Here is a 27740-nt window from a genome sequence, read left to right on the forward strand (position 1 = left end):
CATGCAGATGAGAGTAGAAAGTGAAAAGATTATTATAGCTTCCCAACACAATTAGCATTGACTTGTAGGCTATTGCTTAAGTCAACCATCAGTAAACTGTGGCGCACCACCTGTTTTTGTACAGTGCTTGAGCTAAGAAGGATTCTTATACTTTTATGGTTGGAAACAAATCGAAAGAAGAAAACTATTCATGTGCAAATTATATGAAATTCAAATTTCAGTACACAGAAATAAAGTTTTATTGGAACACAGCTGTGCACCCTTGTGAATTGTCTACGGCTGCTTTATGGCTACAAGGGCACAGCTGAGTAGTTGCAACAGAGAATGTGTGATCCAGAAAGCCTAAAATATTTACGGTCTGCAACTTTACAGGAGAGTTTGCTGACCTCTGGTTTAAGTAGTTGATAATAATGCTTTGGAACCACCAGCTTTATAGATATTGTGCACATATTCATGTAAAACATCTCAGGTGGACGGGGCTGGTGAAACATGTGGGCTAGGAATACATCACCGCTTACCGTTACAGACAACGAGCAAAGAGTTCGAGATCCACTGTTAATCAGTCTGCGGTGGTGGTGTCATGTGGGGGTTTGTTCTGATAAACTTTGCTTTGAAGCACTGTGAGCCCTGGCTTACTCTCCAGTGCTTGCCGTGAGGTTTATTTGTGTTAGTATCTTTTTCTTGCCCTTGCCTTTTTGTTGCTGTCGCTGCTTTTCCTTTTTAGTACTGTTCTTAAAATGACACATTAAGAAGTGATAATGATAATACAACTCTGGACATATTACTTGTCTTCTGGCAATTTTAGGCTTATAAATATGTACCCATATTTTATTTGCAATATTCACCTGCTATATTTATCATCTAATCATACATCTCCTCAAATTGAAAGGAAAACTCATAGAAAGAAAGAAACTTCACATCACTGAAACTATTAGAACTTGTCTGTCTGAAGGTGATTTTACATGAAAAGGTAATGACAAGGATTTATGTACAGGAGGGGTTAATTATGTAATTGTCTATTGATATGTAAAATGGACTCATTTCTCTGTTTTACCTATTTTTTGAGCACACTTCTACCACACATAATTTGGAGTAATTCACTATTTAATCTCTTGCTGAGAGAGCAACAAAAAAAGTAATTAAGAAGCAGGGTGAATCAGTTTGCAAAGCAATGCCATACAGACTGGGAAGGGAAAAGATAATGTTTCAAATGACAAACATCTCAGTAGCATTGCCATTACCATTATTATTAATAATTAAAATAATGATGATAATAACAATAATCCTTGCTGATGATTTTCTGCTTGTGAGCTCAAGCAACAACAACAAAAAAACTTTACTGTTTTTATCTCTACATAGTTCGTCATGTTAGGAGGTCTGAAATTATTTTCTCTGGTTTTGACATGGAGAAAATAAGAGAGAATTGAATCTACTGGTACAAGATTATACAATAAATAAGTTGGTGGCAGGACTCAGAATCAGACTCTCCTAATTGATTATTCAAAGTGTTTTTGTTGGGGGAGCCTGGGTGGCTCCGTCAGTTAAGCATCTGCCTTCAGATCAAGATCTCAGGGTCCCGGGATCAAGCCCTGTGTTGGGTTCCCTGCTCAGCGGAAAGTCTGTTTCTCCCTCTGCCCCCCCTCCCACTTGTGCTTGCTTGAGCTCTCTTGCTCTCAAATAAATAAATAAAATCTTTAAAAAAGTATTAATTAATTTCCTGGAGTGGAGTTTAGTATGCAAGCACTCAGGTTCTCTAGAAGGGAATTCTGGTTATCTCTTCTGTGTATCCTCAAAGTTTGTTTGGAAATAAATCAGAAAAATAAAGTAGAAATAGAAATTCTACCTGGAACACTACAGATCAAGCTGTAACATATTTCATAGGCCATTTAAGATTTTACAGTTGTAAAAACAGGCTTTGTACATTTTCATAGCTCTAATTGTGCCTAACTCAGTATTCTGGATGTAGCCAGCTTAGTAAATCATAGCTAACACTTACTAAGTATTTTCTACATGCCAGGCACTGTTGTAGGCACTTTATATATAGTAATTCCTTTAATACTTACAACAATCCTATGAGATAGGTGCTATCACTATCATCTTCACTTTATGGATGAGGAAACAGGCAGAGAGATGTCAAATGACTTGCGTAAGTTCAGGCGACCAGAGCCAGGATTGGCTTCAGCAGCCTGGGACCAGGCTGTGTTCTAAACCAAGAGAGGACTCTCCCACCTGAGGGTCCTGAAGTCCCCAGAAATATCTGCTTTACAAGGAGTGGGTGTGGTGCACCCTGTGATATAACCCATTTATTTGCTTTCTTTCTCAGGCCAGCTGTGGTGAAGAACAGGAAGAGAGCTTGTTTGGAGCCCTGGGTTATTGGCCTCATCACCTTTATCTCCCTGATTGTCCTGGCAGTGTGCATTGGACTTACCGTTCATTATGTGAGATACAGTAAGTACGGAATGCCCTGGCATCATGTGACTTACCCCCAAATATTTCCTCATGTGCACTCTGGTTTTGATTTGCGTCAGGCTTATTCATTCATGATTGCAACTCATTTGCATAGCTGGAACAAAGAATTCTTTACCTGCCTTGTCTCTCTCACTTAATCCTCACAAGCCAAGGATAATTCTTTCTTCTATCTTTGATGTAGCAATGCTTCCTGCTGGGAATAGCATGCTAGTTTTTATATTCATTAGTAACTGATAATCAAATATTAAATAGGGGAAGACCACAGGAGAGCTAGAGACAAACATGTTGAGTTGTTTGAGGATGTAGGGCAATCACCTTGATTTAAAATTATTCCAACAATACATCCTGAGAGTCCAAAAATTAATTACATAATCAAGAATCATAGAAAAGTTGACTCTGTTCTGTACTAGTAAGCTGGAAAAATGCTCATAATTATATATTGTTTAGTAAGTGCCTATTTCTGTTATCTTAAATCTCGTCCTGGGTTGTATTGCACGTGATTAGAGAGGATAGGTTATACCGAGAAGGTTAATTATAAAGAGGTTCACTCTGTGGTAATCAGGTATCTCGAAGGTAGATGAACCATGAGTCTGCTCTGTTATTAGAAAGGTCCCCAGGGTACTTCAAGACTGTTCTTCCAGGGTATAACAACGCTTCTGAAGTTTCTCTCTACTCTGCCTCAAGTTATAATTAGTTGACTCCACTATGACCTATTGGCTTAATATCTCCCTTAGTGACTAGCTAATGCTTTGATGTTCAAGACACTGTAACCAAAGAAGCTAATTACTTGATTCTAATTTAATTGGGAATTTGCACAAGTTGCTTTCCTGTAAAGAGACATGGTGATCTGTAAATTGGTTATATTCTTCCACCGAGAGACATAATCTCAATTCTAATCTCAAATACAATCTCAATTTCTAAAGCAAGGTAGATCATTTCTGGGTGGTTTAAAGAAAAAAATATTTAAAGACTTTTTTGGTAGTGTTTACTCACACACAAGTCTCTAAATTTCGGAGTATGAACATTTTGGTTATTTCTCTGGAGAATGTTTTAAATTCAAAAGAAAAAAAAAAAGAATGGCTAAAACAACTTTATAATTCTACAGTTCCGTTAGGGATATATCAAGTCTCATATCGTAAGCATCATTATTCTTCTCCACAGATGCCTAGCACTATGTTTTGTTCATTTTAGTATTTCCAGAACCTAGCAGGATCTTGGCAAGTATTAAATAATTAATATTTTTTGAATACTGAATGATAAAGATTAGTGAATCACACCTATGATATTTATATGAGGGCATACTTCAGTTTGTCTGACATCACAAAGAATTCCTACTAAAGCTAGAGGTCTCATTACCTCAGTGAGAGAAAATGTTTCTTGGTTCTTCTCCCTTTGCCTCTTCCCAAGCCATCTTGCTCACATGCATACAGTGAAAACCTGGCAAGATTTTTCCAGTAACCCGCTCCTGGGTCCTATTGTTTGGATGATCAGTTGCAGTAGTATGAACACCCAACTTCCGCTGCCCACACAGTGCACCTGGATAAACAGTGACTGTTGTGATAGAGGTTACTGTCTTACATGTGTGACCTGCCCTCTGTTTGGATATAGAGACAAAGAACAGAGTGGATATAGCACATGAGCATTTAGGAGTTGGCATACCTAAATAATCAAACTAAACTAAATAGTTACAGAAACAGACAGATTAAGATGGAGGTAACTCACCTTGAAAAAACATCATTTTGGCATAAAGCCCAGGACAGCATAGCATTGTGTGTACAGCTGGTGTTCAGGGGCTTTTGAGGCTGCATTTCTGTCCCTCTGTGAATTGAATGACAGAAGGTGACTCTATTGTGAGCAACATCCTTGTAGGTTACAGATTCACAAACTTTTTAGAAAATTATCAGCAAACAAATGTTCATCCTTATTTTTCTTACTTTTCTGTTAATATTCACTGATAATATTTTCCAACAACTATACATGCCATATAATTCTGGCAACTGGCAATATGTTTTGACACTTAGTGACTTGTTTGAGTCTATTGAGCAAAGTAAAATATTGACTACAGACGAGTTGTTCATTTGGTTGAAGCATATGAAATTGTTGGTATTTGACCATTTTTGGCTTCTACAAATGGCAGTTTCAAGTTTATAAATCTAATAATTTTTTTAAAGATTTTATTTATTTGTTTGAGAGAGAGAACCAGAGAGAGAGAGAGCATGAGCAGAAGGGAAGGGCAGAGGCAGAAGTAGACTCCCCACAAAGCAGAGCTCGATCCCAGGACTTCGGGATCATGACCTGAGCTTAATCGACTGAGCCACCCAGATGCCCTCAATCTAATAATTGAAAAAAGAACAGAACTAATATCTAGAAGAGTCAGTGCTCCTCTCTAGACACTAACTTTTCAATGAGGAGTGATACCTACAGCATCACACATGGGAGTTTGTTAGAAAGGCAGATTCTTAGGCCCAATTTAGACCTAATGTTCAATATTTCAATAAATTAAAAACCGTACTTGAGATTATGTGTATTTCCAGGGACCTGCCTGCATTTCAGGTCACTCTGGCCATTCAGATCAAGGCCATTCAGTGAAAAGGAGGTAAGGAAAGAGGGAGAAAGGCAAAACCTCCCTAGCCTCTCACTTTGGTGCTAATTCTCAGGAGGTCCTGACCTTTCAGGCTGCCCTCCATCTCCTTCTGCATTGCGGGCCATTCCCTAGCCTTGTCAATCCAACCAAATCCTCTGGACAGCCCGGATGTTCTCTTGAAATTTACCAATGGTTTTTTCCATAACTCTTATGTATGAGAGATGTCTCCTACAGCTTCAGTGAGCGGGTTTGGTTTTCCCACCCCAAGAAGTGATACGTAAAGGAGGTTTGTGCTTTGAGAGTTAGACCTTGACTTGAAATCCAGTTCTGTCTTTTCTGGCTATGTCATGTTGGGACTGGGCAATTTATTTACATTTCTGAGACTGTAGTCCTTATCTGTTATATGTGGACAATACTGCCTTCCCGTGGGAGTTATGGTAAATTAAATGAGATATGTGAATATGCTTGGGACACAGATGCCCAATGTTAGTTTCCCTTTCCTCTGGGGTTCAAGTGAAGAAGAAAAGAATGAGAAGCAAGAGAAAAGAAGAGGAGAGAAATTGAGGTTGGGTGAGGCATACTCCATTATCCTACAATAACTATACACAACTGTCTTGATCACCATAATATTCCTAATAGTCAACACAGAGTCTTTCATAGAAAAGGTAGTCGGCATTAATATTTGTTGAATGAATGAATCTTCTTAGGGTTCGAGCTTGCTTCATGTATAGAAAGGTAGATGAATGCTGCATTAATTTTCTTTGGGCCAAAAACGGGCTGCTTAAACTGGATGCAGTAAGTGTACCCAGTGGCAAGACAAGACAATCCCTGTGGCTGGTAGAAGAAAATAAATGGATTGACAAGGGAGCCAGGTGAAACTAAGTGTCCCTGGATGGTTATGCCAGATGGTAGCTCTAGCTCCCTAACCGAACCGCAAGCATTTTCATCCCTACCCTCATCTTCTTTACCCCAAATAAATTTTCTTACACTACAGTCCTTTTGGCCAAAATTGATGCATAATTTAATGAATTGTGAGAAATCTACTTTTGGAATGTAAAAGTGCATTTACTCTTGGGAAACTTCCAAGTCCATTCTTGTTTCTATGCTCAGATGGCGTGACTTGCAGTCTCTTGTGACTAATTCAGGAATGGATAAAACATGACTAATTAGCCAGCAGGAACACCAAGCATTTCTTATGGCTTTTACCCTATAAATCTTACAATGATGAATGTTGTTGTCTTTTATTCTGAGATAACCATGAAGCTCAGGGCAAGGTGATTGAGATGATGACCTGGGGTAGGGCCATTCTCTCTGGTCTCAGTCTTTTTTTTTTTTTTCTTATAATAATTTTTATTTTGTTATGTTAGTCACCATATGGTATATCCTTAGTTTTTGATGTGAAGTTCCATGATTCATTATTTGTGTATAACACCCAGCGTACCATGCAATATGTGCCCTCCTTACTATCCATCTTTCTAACAACCACCAAACATGGAAATAATGATGCTTTGCATACATCTGATAAAAAGTATGATGGTTTTTTTCCTTCTTTCTTAATAGATCAAAGGGAGACCTACAATTACTATAGCACATTGTCATTTACAAGTAACAAACTGTATGGTGACTTTGGAAGAGAGGGTTCTAAAAATTTCACAGAAATGAGCCAGAAAATTGAATCAATGGTAAGCACTTTTTTTCTCCATTTCTAGGTCATTTGCTATCACTTTATATCCATTTTTTGGTACCTAGCTTCCATAACATCCATTCAACTGATCTTGCATATCTTTGAAAAATGGGAAGCAGCCCTGCCAGAAAGATATAAAATAAAACTGAAAATACATGACTTGGGAGAGTATGCCTTGCAGGGCTGAAGTTAAGTGACCTTTAGCCCTTCCTTCATGCCCCTCCCACTCACTCTTCCATAGCTAGTGCTACAGTCTTGATCAGCAGAGTCCAGAAATTCTGGGAATGTGAGGGTGACCCAAAATATGACTTTCGTATCCTATAGATGACACCGTGAGCAAAAGACCACAAGATTGAAACTATTCAGTCACATACTTGAGTAGTATTTTCATATACAAAAATATCTGACCTTGGACTAGTTTTGGGTACATAAGTCTAAAGAAGACACATGGATATTCATCTTTATTTTTAAGGCTTTAACATTCATCCTCAGAGATGAATCAAATGTTTTAAAAAGTGGGAAAAATATCAGTATAGGCCAAGAGAGCAAGAGCGTGGGTGATGATTTCTAATCATTGTCAGATTACTTAGAGAATAATCTGCACCTTTCCTGACAGTTTGTGAGGTAGTTAGTGGTATTATGTGATGGAAAATACCTTAAGCTAGAAGTTGAGACACTAGTTTTAGAACCATCTACTACCAATTTTCATTCTGGACAAATTTCCATATGTGCAAATTAGGGGATTAGACTGGATAATTTCAAAATTGCCTTCCATTTCCAATATTCAGAGTAAGAACATAATGGCAGTTACCCACCTAGAAACTACCTGATACACTAGAAACCTGAGGAGGTCAAGTTCTGGTTGAATTTGTACTTGTAAACCCTGAATCAGGGAAATATTTCAATAAGCTCTTTTCTAAAACCATAAATAAAATAAAGAAAATGGAACTAAAAGGGTCAAGAAAAGATGTAACTATTTTCCTTGTTTTTTATGCAATTCACTAAAATCAATTTTTATAACATCCAGAATGATTTACATATGAAGGAATATAGATAAGACTCTTTAACACTCTTCCAAATTAATAACAATTTTGAAATTATTTGATTAAATATAAGCCCTTAAACAAAAGTATCCAAGTGATTGTGGTCATTAGAGGACTCACTCGTACTGTGCTGATTTGTCTCGTAATTGAAGTAACTGACCTTGGGCACAAAGACAGAGGAGTCGACAAAAGATATGAAACAATAAAAAGACTCATTGTTTCTGTCAGCCAATCACCAGCTTGCTGTAACTGCGGTTGGTCAATATTCACACACTGAAATCAAGAAATATTTGACATGTTTACCTTGACTCCTAACTTAAAAATTTAAGTTGGCTAGAATTCCTTTTTTTTCGTAATAATATTTTTATTATATTATGTTATTCACCATACAGTACATCCCTGGTTTTTGATGTAAAGTTCAATGATTCATTAGTTGCGTATAACACCTTAATTATAGTAGTAAGAAATATCTCCACAAGATACATTTTTCTACCTTATTGAAGTAAACCTAACAGAACGTATTAGGTAGGCTAAGTGTCCTAGTTCACACGGGTCTTTCTAAGAGCATTTTGAATACTGAATTGGTTGCAGATTATGTCAGGAAATTTGGCAACTTTTTCACCAGTTTTAAGAACCATGTGACACTGTCACACACTTATATCTATGAACCAAACATCATTTGGCAGAATTATTTCATTTCCTTTACTTACCTACAGAAATCTGTATCTCAGGATATGAATATTTACTCTTCTTTTTCAAAAAAACCAATGTGTTTATTCTTTTTAGTATCTTTCTGAGTGTAGCACAGCAGATGTCATGCTTGGCTCCACTACTATGGCTCCCAGATACTATAACTTCTAAGGCAGAGTTTAGTTGAAATCACTGAGTAGAACCAGAAAAGATTCTTCGAGATTCTTCAAGTTGAGTGCATTGTGACATGTTAGTTAATGCTTTCTGTTTTGTTTGCTTTGTTTTTAAATTTTCCATAGAGCTTTAAATTGACTTGCAGAAACTTATTCTTGCTGACATATTTTGAATATTTTTGGAACAGGTGAAAGATGCATTTCATAAATCTCCATTGAGAGAAGAATTTGTCAAGTCTCACATTATCAGATTCAGGTAGATATATCTAAAATGCTGACTTCTGAGAACAATTTAAAGCTGAAGCTGTGAACTTAGTAATAAATACTGTTTGAAATGTTATGATATGATATAATTCAATTAAACCAACATTCGACAGCTGTTCTAAGTTATGGGTTATAATTTGCTTTACTCATTCTCTAAATCTATAAGAAAGTATTTGCATGGTGATTGATTTCAAGAGACAGAGGTGTTATTGGTGTCTACATTATTGAATTGGTTTTTTTGGGGAACTATTTAGCATAAATAGGGACCTAAGCCGTATCCCTTAGTTTAATAGCCAATCGTCCCCTATACAAAATAGTGTAGTGGATGATGTTTGTCTTAACCTCTTATTTCTTCTCTTTATCAATTTTCCTTACTTTTTTCTTCTCTACCCCTTTCTTTTTTTTTTTTTTTTTAAAGATTTTATTTATTTATTTGACAGAGATAGAGACAGCCAGAGAGAGAGGGAACACAAGCAGGGGGAATAGGAGAGGAAGAAGCAGGCTCATAGCGGAGGAGCCTGATGTGGAGCTTGATCCCATAATGCCAGGATCACGCCCTGAGCCGAAGACAGACGCTTAACTGCTGTGCCACCCAGGTGCCCCTCTCTACCCCTTTCTGCTCCAAATATTTACCTAAGAAAATTCCAGATCTGATAATCAACCATTAATAAATAGAAGTTCAGAACATAACATTTTAAGCAAAATATTACATGAGGATCTTAAATAATATATTTTCTTATTACAAATTATTTGTATTTTTCAAAAATAGAATGAGAACTGTTTCCAATATTATTTCAATGACAAAACTCTTTTTTTAAATTTAATTAATGATTTTTTATTATATTATGTTAGTCACCATACAGTACATCCCCGGTTTCCGATGTAAAGCTCGATGATTCATTAGTTGCGTATAACACCCAGTGCACCATGCAATACGTGCCCTCCTTACTACCCATCACCGGTCTATCCCATTCCCCCACCCCTCTCCCCTCCGAGGCCCTCAGTTTGTTTCTCATAGTCCATAGTCTCTCATGTTTCATTCCCCCTTCTGATTACCCCCCCTTCCTTTATCCCTTTCTTCCCCTACCGATCTTCCTAGTTCTTATGTTCCATAGATGAGAGAAATCATATGATAGTTGTCAATGACAAAACTCTTAAGAGTTCCTTCTCAGTCTATCACTTACCTGAAATCTATTCTCTGGCATTTAAAATACTATTCTCTCTGGATCTGTATCTACTTCTCCAATCCTTAAATTTTCAGTCTCTCAAGGGAACTTAATGCACCCACATGACTGCATATGCTATTGATATCTAAATTTCAATATTTCCAATCTAAAGTGTATTGCTGATTTCTAGAACTATATACCTGCCTATGCACATCTCCACATGGAAATTCCACAGGAAATTCTCTAACTCATGTAAAACCCAATCACACTGATGAGAAACTTGGACATCATTCTACACTCCTCCATTTCCTGGTCCCCTCACATTTTATGAATAACTAAGTTCTGCCAGTTTTACCTTTCAAATCACTTTTCAATTTGTTTACTTCTTCAACTTAGTAATCTTCCTACTCATTAGTATTTCTTCTGAAATCAATAGGAAGAAATGCAAGTTTGTAGGAAAGATGAAGTCATACCGAAAGATGTTGAGCTGAGACACTAGGGGACCACATGAGCCTGAAATATGGGTCTTACTCAGGGGAGGAAAAGAGAACTGAGTTGAAGATGTGCCTTTTTTCATTATTAATTCAAAGTACTGGAACGTGTGGATGTAAGTGGAATTTCTGAGAAAAAGGGCGATGCATGGGAAAAAATGATGATGAAGAAAGCCTGAAGAAAACAATACTTAAGGTGATGTGGAAAAAACAGGAGCCTAGGAAATATACAGGGAAGGAGAAAGAAAAAAGAGAAATCATGAGAAAGGCACCACTGACATGAAAGACAAAAAGTTTCAACATTGACAAAATACTCCCGTGAGATCAAGTAATATGACTGGAAAAAATTCATTGGATATGTCAATAAGGAAGTCATTTAGTGCAGAGAAAAGACTCAGTGGAATGAAAGGGGAGGAAGCAGACTGCAAGAAAGTAAATATGAGGCAGAGTGTAATTTATCCTTTCGAGAAGATTTGCTGTGATAAGAAGGTGAGAGATAAATTGAATAGCTGGGGTAGAGAGAGGGTTTTGTTTGTTTTTGTTTCTATTAGTCAGCCAGTATAGGAAGAGTTTAAGAGAAAGAAGACAGAACAAATAATTGTTATACAGGGTTGCTGAGTGAGTGAAAGGGGGTGAGATACATGATAATCTCATTAAAGTCTGTTTGCTTTTTCAGATTACAAAAGTAATACAAAATCATATAAAATTCAAATAACATACTATTCCATAAAATAGAAAGCAAAACTCCCTCTCCAATAATTCCCCCTTCACAAATAACACATCTCAACAATTCGTTGCATAACATTTAACTACAAGAGGTGTCAGGGTTGTTTTAGCCAATGTCCTTTTGGTGGACACTTGGGTTGTTACATATTTTTTCTGATTTAAAAACAAGATCATGATAAACGTATGTATGAATCTCTTCACACACACGAGTAATATTTGAAGAGAGTGCAGTATCAGAGAGAATGGATCATCAAATGTATAACTGATAAACAAAACTGACCTCTAAAAATAAGGTTCTAATTTATATTCCCATTTACAGCTTATATAAGTAGTCAATACAGTGTATAGTGAAGAGTAAGATTCTCTTAGAACTGATTATATGTGAAGTAAAGGGGGTAGAGTAGCTTACTGAGAATGAGAAAGAGAAGTCAAGGGTGATTCTAAGAAGTAATTCATCCTAACAACATTAAGGCTGATTAATGCTCTATCTTGAAAATATAATCACATGAAATCAAGACAATTTGGTTAAGCTTTCTAATATCCTTAGGATAAGAAGTTGTTTAGGAGAGCATGACGTTGCTTGGGAGATATCACTGGATTTAAGCCACCGGGAATTAAGCTTGAAAACCAAAGCCAGAGTTGACTCCATATTGACCACACATTATATTTGATAGTATTGAATGGTTGACAAGAGAGTGTCTTTTTATATTAACAACCAGATATCTTGATATTAAGGGAGACCATGAGCATACTAGCTTACTATCAGGGAGGCTGAGTTGGAAGTTTTGTATGTGGTAAACAATAGGAATATAGAAGAAAATAAATTAGATCTTTTATTTTTATTTTTTTAAATAATTTCACATCTTTCAAAAAATATTTTATTTATTTATTTATTTGAGAGAGAGCACAAGCAGGCGGAGCAGCAGGCAGAGGGAGAGGGAGAAGCAGACTCCCTGCTGAGTGGGGAGCCCACCGTGGGCCTCAATCCCAGGATCCCGGGATCAGGACCTGAGCCAAAGGCAGACACTTAACCGACTGAGCCACCCAGGAGCCCCAAATTTGATCTTTTAAATTACATTATGGATTTGTTTTATGTGCGTGTTTCAAATGGATGATTAAAAGAACATAGATTGTGACATTACCATAAACCTAATTCCAAACTACATCTCTTAAAACTGTGTTTTTCTTTTTATCTTTTTGGTCTGCAGTCAAGAGGAACATGGAGTGTTGGCGCATATGCTGCTGATTTTTAGAGTTCCCTCTACTGAGGATCCTGAAGCCATTGATAAAATTATTCAACATGTTCTACCTGAAAAGCTGCAAGATGCTGTAGGACCCCCTAAATTAGATCCTGAATCAGTTGAAATTAAAAGTAAGTTTCTTTCTCTTATTTAGTTTAATTCTCTTACATAGAACAGCTCCATGTTAATTTTGGTCTTAGGCACTGATTTTGGGGGAGGGAGGAGGTGGAGAGGGACAGGGGGAGAGAGAGAATCTCAAGCAGACTCCACACCCAGTGCAGAGCCCTACGTGGGGTTTGGTCTCATGATCCGAGATCATGACCTGAGCCAAAATCAAGAGTTGGAAGTTCAAATGACTGAACCACCCAGGTGCCCCTAAGGCACTGATTTTTAAAAATTGTTTTGGATGTCCTTTAATTATGGAGTCTTGCCACCAACAGAACATTTCTTTGGGATTAAATTGGTCCTACTGAAATATTTTATTTTTAATACTACCCTAAATTTAGGCCTCCTATGCAAGTGTGTCATTACCTCTGGGCCTGAGTTCTTTTCCTGCGTTGGGCCTTACACTTCAACTATAGCGGCCGATTATAAATGGAGAAAGTGGCTTTGTATATTCTTCTCCTTCTTCTCGTTGCTTCAATTTTATGTTCTGATAGTATGATGTGTGGAAAGGTTCATGCCATCCACATATTTACTTTCAAGTTTCATTGATATACCTAGTTATAGCTCCTTCTCTTAGCCCATTTACCAATGAAAAATTTATAATTTATTTATACTTGTTTTATTCATATTTATTTTACAACTAATTTAAAAAGTCTGAGTTTTTTGTTGTTGTTGGGTGTAGGGGAATGAAATAAGCAGGGATAGGTCCTCATTACTAGAAAGTAAGAAACATAGGAGATCCTCAGTAGAAGTAAAAGTTTGGTTAAGAGTCAAGTTGTGTGCAATAGAACAATGCTATAGAAATATCATGTGAGCCAACCATATGATCTTAAATTTTCTAGTAGCCATATTAAAAAAGCAAAAGTAAACATGTGAAATTCACTTAAATAATTTGATATTTAACCCAATATATCAAAGTTATTATTGTTTCAACAAGTAGTCAATAGAAAAATTACTCCTAAGACATTTTATATTTTCTTTTTTCTACTAAGGCTTTGAAATCTCGTGTGTATTTTATATTTATAGCACATTTCAGTTTAGACTAGCCACGTTTCAAGAGCTCATTAGGCACATGTGGCTAGCGGACACAGTATTGGCTATGGAACAAGTAGAAAGGATGAACGTAGGGTACCAACATAAAAGCTAATAGACCTAACTTGAGGCCTGACCTGATGATCACTTACCTTGCTTGCTTAGGAAGGGAGGCTTGAGTAACTAGAATCAGCTACATAATTTATGTTGCCCAGTGCAAAATGTTGGACTCTTTTCAAAAAGCATCAAAAATGTACTGTTAAGGGTATTAAAATATGACTTTTCTTTCTTCTACAGTCTCTTTTGACTTGTCATGGCATTTTTGTTTACTAATTAATGCCATTCTAAGTGAAAAAAATGAAGTTTTAAATTACTAGCAAGAGTTGTATTATTCATCTTCATATTGTAAAGTATCAATTTCAAGTGTAAATGTAAAAGCATTTAAATATGGGGAACTATGAAAATTATACAACTGTATTTCATACCTCACACATGCATGAATTTGACTCTTCCCAGATCAGTGGAAACACTATACAAGGCTAGCTTGACAATTTTTATTTCCTTTGTTGATATGTGTACATTTTACCATTGCTCTCTACCTTCAGCTTACGTGAAAAAGAACTGAAAAGTCCTTTATATCATTATTTTCAGCAGAAGCTATTGGCTAATATAAAGAAGAAATGGGAGCAAGAAAGGATATAATAGGGTCCTTGGGTGTCTACTAGAATGCTATTGCCTTCTTTCTGTGTTCTAAGCAAGCTCTGCTTCAAACAGAAAACATGGCCTCCTGGGACTGTCAGTGCTCCCTGGTTCCTTAGTGGTAGACATCACACACTTATCTTGTACTTTGAGTTTGCTGAACATTGTGGATCCACTGGAATTCTTGAGTTCATAGGGTATCACAAATGATACATGCAAATGGGGTGCCAAGAATCCATGGACACATATGTTGTGTGTATCTCCTCTGTTCTTGCCATGCATGCCCCATTATTCTATCAGACTTCATTTTTATTTTTTTATTTTTTATTTTTTTTAAAGATTTTATTTTTATTTATTTATTTGAAAGAGATAGACAGCCAGCGAGAGAGGGAACACAAGCAGGGGGAGTGGGAGAGGAAGAAGCAGGCTCATAGCAGAAGAGCCTGATGTGGGGCTCGATCCCATAATGCCAGGATCACGCCCTGAGCCGAAGGCAGACGCTTAATGACTGCACCACCCAGGTGCCCCTAGACTTCATTTTTAAAGCACAAGTTATGAAATAAAAAAATATCAAGAACTTCAGTACAGTGAGCATTAAACCAAGTGCAAAGTTATGCTGAGTCTGGGACCCAATGTAGATATACATCCATTAAGCTGGCCCTGTTAGTAGTATCAGCATGCAAAGCCAGAACTTTCTCTAGGATGACGCTGAGATAGAGAACAGGTTATTTGAAATGGAGAGATCAGTGGTGATGATATTTAATATTTACTGAGAATAAATTGTCACTTCCTTATCTGAGCCATTTCCCCCCAAAATAGCCAGAATGGAGAAGGTCAAAAGAAGAATTCCTAGAATATAGATTTCTAGCATATCAACACTATTAAATACTATAAGAAAAATTGACATTGAACTTTTTGTATTTAGAACTCCTATTCTGCCATATTCAAAGAGAACAGTTTTGGTCTTTGGAAATCTACTGAATCAGGACATTAAATGCTTAGAGCTTTTTGTTTTTGTTTTTCTTTTTTTAAAGATTTATTTATTTATTTATTTGACAGAGAGAGTGAGAGAGCACAAGCAGGGGGAGCAGCAGAGGGAGAGGGAAAAGCAGGCTCCCCGCTGACCAGTGAGCCTGATGCAGAGCTCGATCCCAGGACCTGGGATCATGATCTGAGCTGAAGGCAGATGCTTAACTGACTGAGCCACCCAGGCACCCAAATGCTTAGAGTTTTATGTATCTGTTGGTTGGCTTAGTGTTTGCATAGGATTAGGGCCTGATTGTTAAGAAGTCAATAAGCTAAGGAGCCATGGGCTAGAGTTGAAAAGAGGGCAAATTGTCTTTCTAAATTTCAGCAGAAAGAAGAATTAGAAAGGGATAACATTATTTTTAAATGACGGACAGATTTATAGACCCGCCACTCATGTATGTTTTACAAATGGGACTATTCTTATGAATTTAGTAAAGAAAAAAACTGAAACAATAGTCAAAATATCATTGCATTTAGGGAATCAATACTATGATTTAGAATAGTATTTCCCCAAAAAGGGGAAATACTGCATCTTATTTTCTAGTATGAAACTCAGAGTTTCATCACAAAACTACTTAATCAGAATTACTGGGAAAAGGAACAGGAATTGACAGTATAAAGATGCTCCTTATGTGACTATTACCCACACTAAAGTTAAGAAACAGTGCTCGGATCTCCCTTTTCCCAAGGCAACTTGCTCTGTCTATGATAAACTAACAGTGTTGGGTGTTTTGTTTTGTTTTGTTTTTACAACCTAAAGGTCCTGTCTTTTAACAGAATTAACCGGCCTTTCCTGTATGAAGTACTCAGAGGCATTATGAAATTCTGATGTGCTGGTCCTGTTCTACTAACTATTTCTGTGTATTTCAGAAATCAACAAGACAGAAACAGACAACTTTCTGAACAATTGTAAGTGTAATATATTTATTAGAATTGCATTACCTGAATGTAAAAAGTTCACACTAGGTCATTTAGGCTTACTTCGTGTGATACTATAAGGTCAGAATAAAATTTGATTGGTCTGTGCACAGCTCAGGATGCTTTATCTTATCTTTGAGGCACATTTTATTACTAAAGACCAAAAAAGTTGGGAGAACTATGGGGTGGCTATATAGATGCCTGTGGCAGACATGTAGTAGAAGTGAGTGTTACTGTCATTAAAGAAGGGAGAAAAGATATCTGACTGCAGATATCTACAATACACTCTCACAAACATTTTCGAAAGATTATATAACAGCAATCTATATGTTGGTATTTTTCAGCTACAAGTAGAAACTTATTGTTACTCTACACTAAATAAAATCTTCATGATCTTATTAATCCCTACTATGGAAATTTCAGGCAATTATGGGGCTGGGGTATATATCGATAAAATTACTGAAGGCCCAGATAATATCTTCACCCATATTTTAAAAATACCGACTCTAGGCCTAGTATTTCCCTTCCTCTACAGCAGAGTACCCCACCATGATTTAGAGGATACATTTGATAATTACGGAATTAGTACATAATATATTCATCTTAAAGGATGGAAAGAAATATGCTACTCACCAGCTTAGAATACTGGTTAATTCACAAACTTGATTAAACATGAGACCAAAGAATAATCCTGTTACTTCAATGGTGTATATTCTTGCCACCAGTATTTATTGTGAAACTGTTGTGTGCTAGTGGTGTATTAGGCAAAAGGGATATAAAATGGATGAGCTATAATCCCTGCCTAAAGCAGCTCGTACCCTAATGAGATTAGATGTATGAGACTAACGCAGGAACACATAATTCTAAAGCAATAGTTCTCAAGAAGGGGCAATTTTGACCCCCACATGGTCATGCCCCATTGTGACATTTTGGTTATCATGATTGCAGGGGGGAGGTTACTGGCATCTAATACATATAGGCCAGGGATTCTTCTCAATATCTTGTGACGTACAGCACAGCCACCCACAGCAAAGAATTATCCAGGTCAAAATGTCAGTAGGACCAAGGATGAGAAACTCTGTTAGAAACTATATATATATTATATATAAATATCATGTAATACATGTGTATATATATAATTAATGTATACATACTGTATATATATGCTATATTATAATTAATATATACACACTATATATAATTAGTGTATATTTATGATAAAACCTCTTACAAACAATGTTTATATATAAATAGTGTATATATAACATATAACTGGTGTATATATAATTAGTACAGGTAACTATATTAGCATATATACATGTACATAGAGACAGACGTATATAGCTATGTATATATATATACACACATGTAGAGAGATGATGATGTTGATGATGAAGATGACAATGATGGAAGTATCAAAAGAACTATAACTAATCCAGTTTGGGGGAGAGGAATTGTTAAAGAAGGCATCCTAGAGGATGTAATGATTGACTTAAATCTTACAAGATAAATAGTTGTTAAATTAATGAACTGCTATAGTTGAAGGAAAAGTAAGAACAGGAGAAAATGTTTGATACAATTGGAGCACAAAGTACCAAAGAAATTTGAGATAGTGACACATTTTGATACTTAAAAGCAACTGTTAAGTAAGGCATCATCTTTCTTTGGCAGGCTGTGGGACACGAAGGAGTAAAACTGCAAGTCAGAGTCTCAGGATTGTCGGTGGGACAGAGGTAGAAGAGGGAGAATGGCCGTGGCAAGCCAGCCTGCAATGGGATGGAAGCCATCGCTGTGGAGCAACTTTAATTAATAGCACATGGCTTGTGAGTGCTGCTCACTGCTTTAGAACGTAAGTCCTGAATGACTGGCTTGTGAATGACTGGGGGTAGGCAGAGAGTGTCGGGGCTGTGCAGGAAGGAAATACCTCATGAAGTTGGAAAGAGATGAGTTTAATATAAAGATATCTACAATACACTCTCACAAAACATACATCACAAAGAGTGGGACACACATAAAACTTAGTAAGAGGCTTAATAGTCTGGAAATGGAAATGGCATCAAAGTACATGTAGATAAATTATCCTTTGATAAAGAAATAATAATTTGTGAAAGGAAGCAGGAGTTTTAAAGAAATTTTAAAGTCATCTTTTGACTAAGAGCTTGATGTCAAAAAGCCATATCTCTCTGCTGTGTACCTCTCAGAGACGGGGCTAGGGGATGAGTTGACCAGTTGTATTCCAAAGAATGGAGACCTTTCAACCTAACGCAAAATGCCTATGTATACAGGATAGTAATGCTTTGTTATGTTTATGGGTAGCTTTTTCCATTTTCAGAGAAATGTGTGTGTTTGTGGGTAGGGAACATGGTGCATAGAATACATTTAGTTCTTTCATTCTGTACAAAATGTGTTTTCCATGTCTCTCTTGGAGTCACTGATTCCTAGAAATGTCAAAAACGCTAGGATCTGGGGTGAGCAACTCAGATGCAGAGTGGAATGTGTCTCCTAAGAACCATGCCACTGTGGCTTTTCTACCCGATGTTACTCCTGAGCCAGGTTCTCAGATTGGAAAGAGTTTGTTTCTATATAGAGAAACTGTAATTTTAAAAAGAAAGCTAATATTGACACCAGCAGCCTAAATTGTTTAATATAAGCCATTACATTGGTAGTATGCTAAAGTGGAATTTATCCTTTGTACTTTTTCCTCAGGTATAAGGACCCAGACAGATGGACTGTTTCCTTTGGAGTAACAATAAAGCCTCCGAAGATAAAACAAGGCCTTAGAAGGATATTTGTCCATGAAAAATATAAGTACCCATCACATGACTATGATATTTCAGTTGCAGAGCTTTCTAGCCCTGTTCCCTACACAAATGCAGTACATAGGATTTGTCTCCCTGATGCATCCCATGAGTTCTACCCAGGCAATGAGATGTTTGTGACAGGATTTGGAGCACTGCAAAACGATGGTGAGCATCTGAAGAGAAATCAAACCATAGTAACCCAATTCGGTATTCTAAGGCATTTAAAGAATGGAATGTCATTATGGCAAAATATGTTGGTGGGTTGGGCATATGGACCTGGGCAAGTCAGACCCTATTTGTGAACTAGATCATTCAGAAGACATATATATTCCTTCATTGCTTGAGGTTACTATCAAGTGCCTCACTACTACTGTAGTAATGGTGCTTGGTAAGGTGTCCAAAATAGTAAATATGGCTGAAATTTTTACTAGGGAATCAACCACATAAGAGATTGGGGATCATTAATATACCCAATTGTGAAGATGAGAATCATAAGGCCACCATTCTCCCCGCTGAAATTACCTTCTAAATTTTGCCATGGGATGGAAGTCACTTAAACAACTTGAGATTCTTTCATAGGTACCTAACTTTTCATTTAAAGTAGTTAGGAAATAATTCTTCCCCAAAATATGACTGTACCTGAAAAAAAGACATATCCTGTATTGCCATCTCATCCAATAAGTATGATTTTCTTGAGGTTTATAGAATAAATGTATATATACAATAAAAAGACTATTCTTTCCCTTTAGGTAGTAGTCAAAATCATCTTTGGCAAGTACAGGTGGATCTCATAGACACTCAAACCTGTAACGAGCCCCAGTCTTACAATGGTGCCATAACTCCCAGAATGTTATGTGCTGGCTTCTTGAAAGGAAAAAGAGATGCGTGCCAGGTATGTGATTTGACCTTTTAGTATGCTGCATAATTTCTTGTTCACTTTTTATTTTGAAATCATTATAGATTTATAGAAAGTTTACAGAGGGGTCTCATATATTCTTCGCCTTATTTTCCCCAAATGTAACATCTCACCTTCCTATAGTACAGTATAAAAGCTAGGAAATTGACATTGGTGCAATGCGTGCTTCTACGGCATTTTGTTACGTGTGCGGGTTTGCGTAACCATCACTGCAGCTGAGAACTATTTCATCACCACAAAGATCTCCTTTACAGTAACACCTACTTCTCTATCACTGCCTTTTTTTTCTTTAGTTTTTATTTAAATTCCAGTTAGAATACTCTCTAGCTCCATTGATGTCTTTGCAAATGGCAGATTTCGTTCTCTTTTATGGCTGAGTAATATTCTGTTATATATATATTACATCTCCTTTATCCATTCATCAGTCGATGGACATTTAGGCTGTTTCCATAATTTGGCTATTGTAGATAATGCTGCTATAACGTTGGGGTGCATGTATCACTGATTCCAATATCTGTATCATCTCAGTGTCAGTATCTGTTGATTGTCTTTTCTCATTCAAGTTGAGATTTTCCTGGTTCTTGGTGTGATAAATGATTTCTGGTATATCCTGGACATTTTGAGTATAATAAGACTCTGGATCTTATTTAAATTCTTCTCTCTTAGCATACTTCCTCTTACATAACCCTGGATGGAGTAGGTAGGTGCTACCTCATTTCCTACTCATCCTCCTTTGACACCCAGGTAGGGGAGAAGAGCTGGATGGAGGTGGAATTTTAGGCTCTGTATTAAGCTTCCTCTGATACCACTCTGGCTGGGAGAACCTTGTTACTGCTCCCTTTGTGGCCTCCACAGACATCATGGGGTAGTGGCCTCATTACTGTTGGCAGCTGGGAAAGCCCTGACTTTCTACTAGGTCTCCTCTGACATGACCCTAACGGAGTGAGAGAGTTAGGCCTCATTTCCACTGAGTTGTTATCTATGCTCCCCAGCTGGTCACCATAGGAAAGAGAGGACAGTTTCATTATCACCCGGCAGAAATGAAAGTCAGGTTTCCAACTCAGCCTTGTCTGGTGGGGGATTGGGCCTTCTTACAGCCTGGTAGGGATAAAAGTCTAGGCTCCCCACTTCGCCTTTGCTGATGGGGGTTGGGATGGAGCCACAGTTTTTGCTATGTTTGGCTGGAGTAGAGCAGATATTATCTAAAAGTTTTTTGTTCTCCATAGTTTGCTCCCTTTCTGTTTCTTTGACTGGAGAAAGAAAGCTTTTCTTGGGGTTTCTTTTTCATCTGTATCTGTTGGCAGGTTGCTAGATTGACTTTTTTTAAGCTCTATGTTCAGGATAAGTGGAGCAAACAAGTAAATTCAGGGAGTTCACTGTTGTATCATTCCATGAGTCCTAAGGTTCCTAGCTCACCTGGCTTCTTTTCTCTAACTTTCAGAATTTTTTATATTTATTTCTAAAGTCCAGTTTTTAAAAAATTGATTAATTATTATCTTTTAAATTTAGTTTGGGTAAAAAAATAAATAATTCTATTCTATCTTGGTCCAGAGCACAGACATTATTTTGAACCCTGCTTTTGCTTTCCAGTACATTGGCTAGCACTGTCAATGTGACTTTGCCTGCTATGACAGCTATGACCTCTATGTCTTCATCCACATTGCCAATGCTGATTCCTTGGGTACACCCGCAAATATTCCTATAATTTTAATTTTGTGATTTGATAGATCTTATGTTTAATGTGCACTCTTCTAAGCTTCAAATTGGTTTTCTAAATGACATGTTATTCTGTATGTTTTCCAATGTAGGTCCATACAGTGGTATATCATTCATTTCTAAGAATTGGTTTTTCAACTTTTGATGTTTTTACTCTCTCGCATACACACTGCACCTGTTTTTGGTTTATTTGTTTTTTGGTTTTTGGGGGTTTTTTTGCTTTCATTGGCTTTACTTCCCTTAATTCATGACTGACTTCACCATTGTCCTTTCCCAACTTTTACCTCTGGGTCAGTCAATTCAGCATTGTTCAATTTGCTACATTAAACTCTTTCACCAGTTGACCTTTCTCCACACTCCTGGCAAACACTCAAGACTAGACTTAACTCATTGTGTTTCTTTGTCCCCTCTGAGACCCTGATTACTCCTGAAGAAAGACGTGGAACAATATAGATTGGTCCCAGTACAAAATTCTACAGAAAATTCAAGTTGATCCTGTGAATAAAATACTAAAATAAAACCAATTTAATAAAAGATTCACTTGAAAATATACCCATAATCGTCATTATTTGCAAATTCTGTACTTACGAATTCATCTATTTGCTAAAACTTGTTTGTAAGCCCCAAATCCACCATCAAGGCACTTTTGTGATTATTCATGAACATCTGCAGAGGGGAGAAAATTTGAGTCACCCAATGTGCATGTTCCCACCTGAGGTCAAAAAAGGAGATGCGCTGCCTTCTTGTTTCAGCTTTCATACCATAAACTTTGTGTTCCTTTTTTGGTCTATTTAACATCACGTTTTCCTCATTTTTGTGCCTTTTGTTGGTGACTTTGCTGTTGAAAATAGTCCCCAAGTGTAGTGCTGAAGTAAAGTACAAGAAGGCTGTGATGTGCCATATGGAGAAAATATGTGTTAGGTAAGCGGCATTCAGGCAGAGTTACAGTGTTGTTGGCTCTGAGTTCAACATTGATCAATTAATAATAGATCTTAAATAATGTGTCTTTAAACAGAAACATACATCAAATATGGGTATGTTTTGATCAGTTGATGAAAATAGGACCAGAGGCTCGTGGAAATCAAACCCTTTTTTCCCCCAGGAGCAATGATTCAGTATTCACTAGCTCAGGGTTTGCGGCAACTTCATAAAAAATAACTGCTGTGAATAGCAAGAATCAATTGTATTTTATTTGGCTTCTTGACAGTCATAGAATCATAGTTTGGATATTCTAGCTCTTCTCTTGTCTTGATCTCTTTCATCCTACTTGCCTCTAACTTTACTAAAACTTGTGATTTTACATTTGTGATCATCATTTATGATTTTCATTCAAATATCTCAGCTTCTACTTATGGTAACTTCCTTCCTAAAAGTCCGAGAGGAACAGCTGTATGCTTCTTTAGTATTCTAAATTTTTTATTACAGAAAATTTCAAATGTATGCATAAGTAGAGAGAGCTATATAATGAACCGCTATGTACTCATCACCTTGCTTCAACAATTATCAACTCATGGCCAATTTTACTTCATCTCTATGTATCTTAACACAATCCTCTCCTCAACTCTTCCTTCCCCACCCTATTTTTTCAGATCTATTTTGAAGTGACTCCCAGAAGTCATATAATTTCATCTGCAAATATGTCCTCTACTCTGCATTGCCACTTCCATGATGGTATTAGATGTGAATGTTCCTTATAAATTTAGGGAATTAAAGAGAAGGAACCAAGTTTCGCTCTGTGATTATAAAACCCTGCTTTCCTATCTCTGGAAGCCAATTTTTTCCTATCTCTGGCACCAGTTTTTCCCCCCATTTTATGTCTAGTGCCCACAATGTTCAACACTTGACCAGTTCCTTATATTTTAAAATCTCAAAAATCATCAATAATGTCATATGCAAAAATTTTTACTTGGATCCCCTACTCTTCCTCACCTCAGTGCTGTTTGGCTACCTCTGTCTCCCTCTGCCACTCCCCCTGCTTGTGCTCTCTCAGGCTTTTTCCTCTGATAAATAAATAAATAAATTAATTAATTAATATCTTTTAAAAAATAGAAAAATCTGTTGTTTAGAGAAGCCATCTTCATGAATTATCTTAGCTACATCTTCTGGATAACTTGGTGCAGCTTTTACATCGGCAGCTGCCTTGTGACCTTGCACTTTGATGTTACGCTGACAACTCCTTTCCCTAAACCTCATGAAAAATCTCTGCCAGCTTTGACCTTTCCTTCTGCAGCTTCCTGGGCTCTTGCAGTCTTCACAGAATTGAAGAGAGTTGCTCTGGATTAGGTTTTGACTTAAGGTAATGTTGTGACTTGTTTCTTCTCTCCAGACCACTAAAACTCTCTCCATATCAGCAATAAGTCTGTTTTGTTTTCTTATCATTCGTGTGTTCACTGGAGTAGCTGTTTTCATTCCTTCAAGAACTTTTCCTTTGCATTCATAGCTTGGCTGTTTGACGCAAGGGGCTTAGCTTTCAGCCTGTCTTGGCTTTTGACATGCTTCCTCACTAAGCTTAATTATTTCTAGCCTTTGGTTAGAGTGAGAAACACACAACTTTCCTTTCACTTAAACATTTAGAGGCCATTGCAAGGTCATTAATTGGCCTAATTTCAATATTGTTGCATTTTTGGGAATAGGGAGCCCTGAAGAGAGGGAGAGAGATGGGGGAACAGCAGGTTGGTGGAGCAGTCAGAACACACACATTTGTTATTTCCCCTCTTATATAAGCACAGTTCATAGCACTCCAAGGCGATTACAATAGTAATATCAAAGATCACGGATCACAGATCCCCTTAATAAATATAATAATAACGAAAAAGTCAGAAATATGAGAATTGCCAAACTGTGATACAGAGACACAAAACGGAAAAATGGCACCAATAGAGTTGCTCGACAAAGGATTGCCACAAACCTCTTTGTAAAAAATACAGTATCTGTAAAGTGCAATAAAGAAAGCATAATGGGGGCGCCTGGGTGGCACAGCAGTTAAGCATCTGCCTTCAGCTCAGGGCGTGATCCCAGTGTTCTGGGATCGAGCCCCACATCAGGCTCCTCCGTTATGAGCCTGCTTCTTCCTCTCCCACTCCCCCTGCTTGTGTTCCCTCTCTCTCTGGCTGTCTCTATCTCTGCCAAATAAATAAATAAAATCTTTAAAAAAAAAAAAAAAGAAAGCATAATAAAATGAGGTATGCCTGTATCTGTTTCTCCATTTTCAAGTTTCTCCTTTATGTTACTGGGTTTCATTATTGTTGAAGTCTTCTTTTACTTTTAGATCTTCTTCACATATAATCAATTAAGTCTTAGGAGTTATTTTTCCTCTTTACCATGTCTTCCAAATGTATCTCTGTGCCCATTCTTTCTGTTTAACACCCTAGTCTATTACTTCCTTATGTCATATCTTAACCACTAAATTGGCTTCCTGGTTTGGCTTCTAGTTTCAAAAGTTTCTGTTATGATATGTACATTCCTGATTAAACTTTCTGTTTCTCACTGAACCACCCACTGAAAAGAACAGGATTTATGGAAAAATAGGTCTAGAGACAGACCAACAGACCCCCCAAAGGTTATGCAACTTTGTAACCAGAGAATTAACAACAACAGCAAACTTATATCGAAAAATAACTTGGACGGTGTGGGCAGGCAGAATGCCCAGGGTGGCTGGTGGCTGGCTTAGGGTTTGTTAGAAACGCACAGAAATGACAGAGTGGAAGTACCAGTTTGCTGGGGCTGAGACAATTCACGTGAGAGGGTAGCCCTGAGCAGAGGAAAAAGGGCAGCGTGCCAGGCTCCATGAACAGAGTGAGGCTCTGATGTGCTTCTCTGGCAGAGGGAGTCCAGGGCATAGGCACTTTTTAAATATTTTCTTAAAGTAGAGCCCCAAGGCTCCCTAATCAGCGGGGAGTCTGCTCCTTTCTTGCCCTCTGCCCCTCCCCCAGCTTGTGCTCTCTCTTGCTCACTCTCTCAAATAAATAAATAAAATTAAAAAAAAAAAAAAAAAGAGGCTGAGCCCCAGGGACATCCGCCTGTGCAACAGCTCAGTTGAGAGCTATTTCCTCTTCTGAAGTTCATAACTATCCTCTCATGATTCTGGCTTCCCTGCCTAAGACACAGCACACAAACCATCACAATCTCCATCTTATACTGATATAACTCGCCCATCCACCATCATGTGTAAGCTAACTAGTTTTAGCAGGACAAACTATCTTTTCCTATTTGATACTTGTTGGTGGACGTCACCTGATGCACCTTGTAAGGCTGTTAGGTACACTGCTCTCCTTTTTCTCTAATTATTTTATTCTCAGACTCCTTTGCACCTTTCTCTTAAATAGATTTAAATTTTGTGATCTCTGGAATTTTCTATTTCTTCATCCTAATCTGCTCTGTTTTCATATAGGCTTGGGGTTCAATTATCAAAATGATTTATTTGTATGCTACCTGAGGGCAAGGCCCATGTATTACACTCTTTTGACATCTCCTGTGACTTCGAGGGTATAGGTAAACACTTCTTGTTAATTGATTTAAAAATTGCAGACAAAGTATTACAAATTCAGTTACCATTAGTATTAGTTAATATTTTTACATGAACAAAAGAAAATGCACAAGGGAGTTAATATAATGCAGGAGAAGAAATCTGGACTTGTGACTTAGATCGGTCTGGATTCAAATTCATTTCTGCCCCTGAATAGCATATGCCTCGGGCAAATTACTTAATTTCTGTGAGTTTTGGTTTCCTTATTGCTAAAAATGGAGAAAATGAAACCTCACTCCACATTTTGTTGCCAGAATTACCCAAGTTAATGAGATAAATATGTAATAAACCAAGAACTCCATAGAGTGCTGAACACTTGAAGGGTGGTCAGGATTAGAGACCCCACGATTTTGAGGAAAAATCAGCCTGTATCTTGTTTTTATGACCTGTATAAAGAAACAGCCCTCTAGAATTCACCAGGCATAAACAATTGGAATTTCTGGTTCTAAATATGTATTTACTAAGTTCTGTTTTATGCCAGGCTCTATCTAAGCACTTTATACTTACTGTCTTACATAATCTTCAGAATTATCACCGGAGGTAGGTATTTTTAGGACCATTAAATATGTAAATTAAAGGCCTTAACCAGCTGGAAGAGCCAGACTTGAGATTTAAAACCAGGTGTCCGACTCTAGGGTCTGTGCTTTTTATCAGCAATAGACTCTTCACCCTTCTCTTGGGAGCTGTGTCACACTGATAAGGAATATGAGGAATTATCTTCTCAGATATACCAGATAAGAGGACTGTTCTCCCAAGAGATGGTGCCTTTAATCTCAGCGTACTGACCCCTGAATGTAAGCCAGTTCTCTAGGTAGTGGAGCGCCTTATGTGAATTACTGACATGGGGGGTTGCCTCTGCATTTGAGCGCACTGAAAACTTTTGAAAACCACCCCTTTCATTAAACTCAAGTTAGAAAAATGAAGAATACTGCCATAAAGAACTGAATTATTAATTACTAATCTAACCTCTCCCTTCTCCTGTAGGGTGACTCCGGAGGACCACTGGTTAGTCCAGATTCTAGAGATATCTGGTATCTTGCTGGAATAGTGAGCTGGGGAGATGAATGTGCACAAGCCAATAAGCCTGGGGTCTACACGAGAGTGACTGCTTTCCGGGACTGGATCCGTTCCAAAACTGGCATCTAGGAGAGAAAACTAGTAAAATAGAACACATTTTTGTGTATGGGCCATTCTCAGAGATACAGAATCACAGAAGTCTTGCAGGTCACCTGGACCTGACCCATTTAACTAAACTGTCTGCTCGATGCGTGTATTTCCTTCCTAGCTCTCCTCCACTCTGAGCATCCTGCTTCTGCAGAGAGATTCTGTCCCAATTTACAGTCATTTGTTTTCTAGAAGTTTTGTCATCAAAATTTTGACTTGTTGACATAAATTTCTTATGCATATA

At 37.4% G+C, this 27740-nt stretch overlaps 1 protein-coding gene across 1 annotated transcript; it reads left to right on the forward strand.

Annotated features, from left to right (window-relative positions):
• The first annotated feature begins 489 nt into the window (after positions 1-489).
• Positions 490-27740, forward strand: LOC103679187 (transmembrane protease serine 11E-like). Its single transcript, XM_008708706.2, has 10 exons — positions 490-620; positions 2324-2448; positions 6614-6735; positions 8832-8899; positions 12499-12662; positions 16327-16365; positions 18046-18223; positions 19081-19340; positions 19925-20067; positions 27317-27740. Exons 1-10 carry the CDS (start codon positions 490-492, stop codon positions 27476-27478), a joined length of 1392 nt encoding a protein of 463 aa, XP_008706928.2. The 3' UTR covers positions 27479-27740.

Source organism: Ursus maritimus, unplaced genomic scaffold (assembly GCF_017311325.1).
Source record: "Ursus maritimus isolate PB19 unplaced genomic scaffold, ASM1731132v1 scaffold_8, whole genome shotgun sequence".
Classification (NCBI taxonomy): domain Eukaryota; kingdom Metazoa; phylum Chordata; class Mammalia; order Carnivora; family Ursidae; genus Ursus; species Ursus maritimus.